This window comes from Sinocyclocheilus anshuiensis, unplaced genomic scaffold (assembly GCF_001515605.1).
Source record: "Sinocyclocheilus anshuiensis isolate Anshui unplaced genomic scaffold, SAMN03320099.WGS_v1.1 scaffold110, whole genome shotgun sequence".
In the NCBI taxonomy this organism is placed as follows: Eukaryota; Metazoa; Chordata; class Actinopteri; order Cypriniformes; family Cyprinidae; genus Sinocyclocheilus; species Sinocyclocheilus anshuiensis.
In genome coordinates this window covers 152,006-159,396 of record NW_015544155.1, presented here as the reverse complement: position 1 = coordinate 159,396, position 7,391 = coordinate 152,006, and the positions used below count along the sequence as shown (strand labels likewise).

General features: G+C 36.1%; 1 protein-coding gene across 1 annotated transcript in view; it reads left to right on the top strand.

The window, feature by feature from the left end:
- LOC107695375 (methionine synthase reductase-like) overlaps window positions 1–5,968 on the top strand; it is a 19,876-nt gene extending 13,908 nt beyond the window's left edge. The window contains exons 7-9 of the mRNA XM_016495260.1: window positions 1,518–1,610; window positions 5,014–5,199; window positions 5,294–5,968. Of these exons, the coding sequence (XP_016350746.1) occupies window positions 1,518–1,610; window positions 5,014–5,199; window positions 5,294–5,438 (424 nt within the window). The 3' untranslated portion in view covers window positions 5,439–5,968. The remainder of the gene's footprint in view (window positions 1–1,517; window positions 1,611–5,013; window positions 5,200–5,293) is intronic.
- Window positions 5,969–7,391: the final 1,423 nt, after the last annotated feature.

Sequence of the window (7,391 nt, the reverse complement as noted above, 5' to 3'; positions counted from 1 at the left end):
TTTTTTTTTTTTTTTTTGATAGTTTTGATTGTGTTTGTGCGAGGCCTTCTTTCTTATCTCTTTGGAGAAGTCTGTCAACCTTTAGCAGGTGCAGTGTACAGATAGTGCCCAGTACCTGTATGTCACCTTAGTGTAGGTAATTCTGGGAACACTGCCAGATCTTTTGGAGGACTTGCTCTTAAAGAACCCATCCAGATAACTATCAAGGTCTTCACTCTACAAAGAGGGATTTTGCGTTTTTGTGGTAATGCAGCAGGTCACAGAGTAATTAAACGCCACATGCCAATGTATGGCTTCATCACTGTGAAACTATGAATTGGATCATTGGATATATTAAATACCGAAGATTATTGAATTTGTAATTAGTTATCAGTCAGGCAAATTAATCGGCGCATATTCAACAATTTTTAGATTATCAGCAGGATTTTCTTGCCATTGTTTAATTTCCAAAATATACTGACAGCCTTGTCTATAAATAAACTTTTAATTTAACTTTTAACTATTAATGAATTGAAATAAATTTGGGTGCATATCTTTGCCATTAATAAATTGTATTAAGTATGTATGTACAGTATATATTGGCATGATAGGGTTGCCTGTATCAATACCAGTGAAACATGTATATACTCAATATATTGAAGTCTGGAGTAATGGCTGCCGAGAATTCAAAATTAAAATGGCTGTAATAATTAAATTGTAATAATATTTTACAATATTACTGTTTTGACTGTATTTTTTTGATAAAATAAAAGCAGCCTTGGTGAGCACAAGAGACTTATAAAAAAACATAAAAAATCTTACCGCCTCCAAACCTTTGAATGGTAGTGTCTATATAAGTAAATATTGCTTATATTTTAAAAAGTGATTTTTCAGTAAGTAATAAGGAACAATTTTAAATTATGAACAGGGTGTTTTCCTCTATTTTCAAAAAATTTTTTTTTTCTGTTTTATTATTATTATAAACATAATAGTCTGTGGCAGGCCTATTAGGCTTAATACACAGCTTGATGCACAGAGCTCATATTTTGACACAAACCATATTTTTCCCCCCAACTGTTTACATTCACTTATTTACATGAATAACTCACCAAGAGACATTTTAAGTAAGAAGTACATTTGACCATTTGCACACATTGCCTTGAGGCATAAACGTATAAATATGCATGTGAGCATTAGAAAGCAGCCGGCTGTCAGTCAGACAGACAGCCGTTGGCTACAGAATTAAATCTGCACTCTGTATTTCCAAACCTACAGAAAGGCTGAGATTGCTGTATTTATTTATGTATTTATTTTAGTATTGATTTGGTACCAAAGTAAAGGTCGTTTTGAATTCCCTAATTGCCTTTATTTTAGCCATTGGCCATCCAGCTCTATATATATCAACATGAAAAATTGAATCATTTCAAAAAAGCTTTTAGAAACAATTTTTTTAAGTGCTTAGTATTCAGTATGTGTGTTATAACTTCATTTTATGGAGACATTATGTTAAATTTTCCATTATTGTTTTAACCTGACAGAGAGAAAGAACGAGAAGCGAACCAGGAAGCAACTTTCAGAGAGACATGGCTCTTTTTTGGATGTCGCCACAAAGACAAAGATTTTCTTTTCAGGTATGTGCATTCGCAATATCACAAACATGCATAAAATCACTTTCTTAATTTGTTTGTCTTATTTTCCAGAATAAACATCAAAACAGCCTTAAATCGATATAAATGTACTTGAGAAGCAATTGTGTTTATTATATGAGCGGTGTTCAAAAAATATATCTTGAAGTGTTTTTTTTTTCTTGTAAGAATAAACCATTATATTTTGTTAGATTTATGCTTCTAATACAATAATTAGGCTAAGAAAAAAACTTAATTTTAAGATATTCTCTAAAAAAGCTGTATTATCTGATGCAATCTTGTGTCCCATTGTTTTAAGGATGTTTAGATATAAAAAAAAAAATACTGATTTAGAAAATGTCTTTTTGCTGTTCAGCCACACGCAACCATTATTCCATCGTCCCCCTTTGCAACTTGATCATATGTTATCTCCATAACCTCAGAGTATTTTTCACTTGATCTGCCAGCTTCACACTGGCTCTTGGCGTCATCTTCTCTTGGTTGCTATCAGCCAGAGGCTCCTGTTGCACCGTCCTTGAGAGTAATGATAGGGAAAGCAATGTAATTAAAGTACTCCCTCTGAGAGTATGGGGCATATGATACGAGACATTATATAAGATGATTGGGGTCTGGCTCTCCCATAAGCACAGAGTCATAACTCACACACAAGGTCCTGAAGTAATGACATTGGAGCCTGGATTGGTGAGTATTAAGTGTGTGTGTTGTGATGGCGGGGCGGCACACAACGTTGTATCAGTGCTTGCCTCTATTTGACAGAAGAGCTAATAACAACAAGATCAAAGTCAAGGTCCAGACACACCATTTGAATCTATCTTTGCCTTCAGTGGTCACGAACATCAAGGATTGTATTCATTAATGTTTTTATTCACGTTGGTCACACTGTGGTTTCATTAATCATTTTTTTTCTCTACATTGATTAAGACGATCAATGAAATGTGCTTTGTGTTGTTCGGTGTAACACCCTCATTGTCTGCTACGCTTTAATGAGCAAAGTAGAAAGTACCTGTGGCATTTGAGAGCGACCGAACTTGCCTTGCAAAACTCAGTACTCACTGAAAAACAAAAAAGCAAACCGGCTAGCCATCAGGCAGTCTGCTAAAGAAAACAAGGCATCTCCAATCAATTCTAATCAAACATGATACTTACAAAGACTATAAAATACCCAAGACATGTCACTCGTATAGTTTTGAATGGGGAAAAATGCAATGCTCAATATGGCCACTCTATCGAACGAAGCCCTGCCTTCTGAGTAAAAGAGCCAATCGCTAATCTGTAAAGTCAGCGTGTCACTGCAGCTGCCGTTAGAAGTCCCGGTTGCTATAGAAACAGTCATCATTCTGAGACGTGAGCTCAGGACTGCGCATGCACACTGGCTGGTCTAGCCTGAAAAATAAGATTATTTTAAACACTATTTGAGCAAAAGAAACAACATTTATGAGACAGTTATTGTCAGATTTCATTGGTGATTTCAAATATGAAATTTAATCTTAAACTTGGCGAACAATTCTGGAGAATATGATGTTTCCCCATTCAAAGATATTGGAGCTGCACTTTCATGCCCGTGAGGCATTTCAAAGATGGCCCCCGAGTGACATGATTTGCCTTAAAGGGACTTTGATACTTATGAGTGTTAAAAAGCAGGAATCAGCCTCAATCAGTGTTGTTGAAATAAAGCACACTCGTCTCGGCCCCCCGTCACCAATGAGCCTCTTTGTTTTTATGGATTTGGATTACATGAAGAGGGAAGCGGGCGGATTAGATTCTGGAAAGGGGACAAAGGACCACTCAAGTCTGTATTCTTTGTAAACATTCAATATCTGTCACCAGAAAGCCTAGAACAGCTCATCTGTTAAGATGGACGTGGCTCCCAGATGGTGCATGCAAACATATGTGCTCAAAAACTTTAAAAAACAAAACCATTAAGCATGTACTATAAATAGACCTGATTGTTAATGACAAGTAGTTACATAATTTAGATGCTGAATTGTTCACTTAGGTTAGTTAACCTGCAGTAATCTTATCACCAAATTAACACTGCACACAGGTGGCACAGACGCACTTCTGAAGTGGCACTGAGCATTTTAAATACATTTACACAGCAGTTACAACTGTATACTTTGAATAGGCGTGTGGGTATGGGTGTGTAATCTTTTGCACACCACTACTCAGATTTTCTTCAGAACCTTAAAAAAAAAAAAGTTCTTTGGATTCAGATAATTGAAAACTCTGTTTACATGGTGATATCTTATTCAGAGAACATGTCAATACTCAGGTGTTTGTGATCCATGTAAACAGCTATTTTAAGATGTTGTGTGCAAACGCTTGCTTCATCCATTACATCACCCATCTGTTTGGATTTCATTCTGTCATCCTTCTGTAACTTCAGTGGAATTTTTTAGTGGAAATATGCATGAAAAGTTGTATGACAAAATTTGTATGTTATAGTTCACCCAAAAATGAAAATGTTTTCATTATTTACTCACCCTCAGATTGTTACAAACCTGTAAGACACCAAAGAAGGAATTTGAAAGACTTCCATGCAGTTCCAGTGAAGGGGGATGTGAGAACATGTTCATGTGAACACCAGCTTTGTCCAATTTGTGAACAAATCATTCTTAGTCATATAATTTCAGTGAACTGATTGTACCAGATCACAAAGCATTAATGATTAATTTGAATGAATCAAACCGATCCAGTTTTCAAGTTCATCTGACTGACTCAATGAGCTGATCACAGCAGTTATGAGTTAACTTATAAATTAAAAAGACTTGGCTCTACACAAGTCTTTTGTTTTAAGATTAAAGGCCCCAGTCTCCATTTATTGTAAATGCATGGAAATTTTGTGTTCAACAGAAAAAAGAAAGTCATTCAGGTTTGGAACGTTGTGAGAATATAAATTTTTGGATGAACATTTCCTTTTAGTCAATTAAAATAAATAAAAAAGTTAAAGTGGCTTTTGCCAAGTGAACATCTGAGGTAACAGACAAGCAGAGCAATCGATTGCAAAAGAGACTCAACCTTGAGCTTGACCCTGTCTGTAACCTTCACAAGTTTCTGTCTCTCATTTTGATGAAATAGCATCCAAACTTTTGCTAGGTGCAGAAATAAAAGCTGTTACAGAAGCGATTTACAACAGCGGCCTTGAGGTTTTATAAACTTTCTTGCCAGATGGATGAGGGAGATGAAAATGTGAGTTTTCGAATGCAATACACTAATGAGCTCCACTGTTGTTACTTCACTAACGCAAAATCTGAGCGAGTCTAATTTGCCATTTGTACCATTTGTATGTTTTAATGCGTAAGTTTAGTTTAACCACTGCCAAAACAACCACTGACTGATGAAATAATAGTGAAATGTGGTAATAAGCACATTCCTGCTTTTCTTCTAGAGAGGAGTTGGAGAGATTTGCACATAATGGAACCCTGAGCCATCTGATCGTGTGCTTCTCCAGAGATGAGCCTGATGCAGCGGGAACTGTTAACAGTCCAACATATGTCCAGCATAACTTGCGTCTCCATGCTAAAAATGTTGCCAGCATCCTCCTCAAAGATAAAGGCTGTCTCTATGTCTGTGGGTGGGTACAAAATATAAATGGCTTGACTTTGTTTACCATGTGTAACGTCACATTTTGCTTACCAGGAATGAGACAATATCTCACGATTTTACAGGGATGCAAAGAACATGGCAAAGGATGTGAATGACACACTACTGGAGATCATAGGAAATAAACTTCAAATCGATATACTGGATGCTATGAAGATAGTAGCAGGACTTCGTGAGGAGAAGCGATATCTACAGGACATCTGGAGTTGAGAAAGCACACATACAGAACACAAACAAATATCGTAATAAGTGTCTTATTTGTGGACAGATTTACTAGCTACTTTTTGGCTATGTTATTTCATATCTACACAACAGGTTTTACTGAGTGATAGCCAAACTCATTAACCAACTGCCTTTCAACTGCCTTAAGTCTCAAGGCTTTTCCCCTCCTTTTCAAGTATTTTAAAAGCTTTTAGTGAATTATCTGAAGGTATGGTTAAACACACTTAGATTAGATATGTTTGGTCAAAACGTTTTAACTGTGCCTTTTATGCTATTATTAAAGAGGAGTCCCACATAACCGTTTCATTCTTTGAGGACGGTTTCTGTAGGGTTTAGATACAGCTCAGGTAAAATATACATAATGCATCAGACTCGGAAGGCAGGAGGATGCTAGAAACGAGAAACCAAAACATGACAGACTGGATGGGAAAACTGTCAGAAGCTGCCAAATCCAGGATCAACTGCAGCATTTCCGTGTTTTTCTATTCCAACAGTTTTTTTAAGATTAGAGAGGATACTCTAGAGCAGGGATCCTCAAATCTGGCCCACGAGATCCACTTTCCTGCAGCGTTTAGCTCTAACCCTAATCAAACACACCTGAGCATGCTAATCAATGTCTTCAGGATCATTAGAAAATCACAGGTAGGTGAGTTTGATCAGAGTTGGAGCTAAACTCTGCAGCGCATTGGCCCTCCAGGGCAAGATTTGAGGAACCCTGCTCTAGAGTCATCCATTTTCTTCCCCCCCCAAAAAAACATTTTGCTATTTAGGTTTGAAATTCACCTCCGGTACCCCCAGCATTTATATCAGTCTGGAGAGTTGGCGAGTCTATTGTTACACACCGATATTTTGTTAAACCTGTCAGGCTACGAAAACATGTTAAATAATAGTCTTTACCATAATATCTTTACTCACTGTAAGTAGGCAAAAGTAGTATTTAACAGACTGTCATTTTATGGCAATGGCTGGTAACAATTCTTCATAAATGTCTAATTTTGTGTTCCACAGAAAACAAAGTTTGACATATACAGGTGCATCTCAATAAATTAGAATGTCATGGAAAAGTAATTTATTTCAGTAATTCAACTCAAATTGTGAAACTCGTGTATTAAATGAATTCAATGCACACAGACTGAAGTAGTTTAAGTCTTTGGTTCTTTTAATTCACCATATTCTAATTTGTTGAGATAGTGAATTGGTGGGTTTTTGTTAAATGTGAGACAAAATCATCACAATTAAAAGAACCAAAGACTTAAACTACTTCAGTCTGTGTGCATTGAATTTATTTAATACACGAGTTTCACAATTTGAGTTGAATTACTGAAATAAATGAACTTTTCCACGACATTCTAATTTATTGAGATGCACTTGTAAGTGAGTACATAACATTCACTGTGTATTTCAATAAAAAAAAAATTAAAATTGGAAAACTTACATCGTGTCATTCAGTGATCTGATACCCTATAGAGTGCAACAGTTGGGTTTCAAAATTAAAAACTCCATTCATTTTCTCCATAGGGAATTATATTTTTATCAATAACTTGTAAACTTTTAAAGACAGACCTGTTAGCTCTGTTAATTGATGGAATATACTTTTGTTGATGCCATGTGTTCGTATTATTTCATCTTATTTTTAAAGGTGCCATAGAATGCATTGATACAATATTTTAAATTGGTCTCTGAGATCTTCATAGAAGGTATGTGGCTTAGGTAAGGGCAAACGTATTAATATGCGGGGCATTGAAACTGCTTTCGAATGCACGATGGCTTTTTACTTTTACTTTTGAGATTTGCGATCGCACGTGCTCTGTGTAATCTACAGCGTCAGTACTTACCACACATTTTACAAGATCAGATGCTTGCCAGTGGTGCTCAGGATCTGTAAATCATTCGCCATCATCCTCAGTCATCTCTCCTTACTCTGTTTATGTGGTAAGTGAA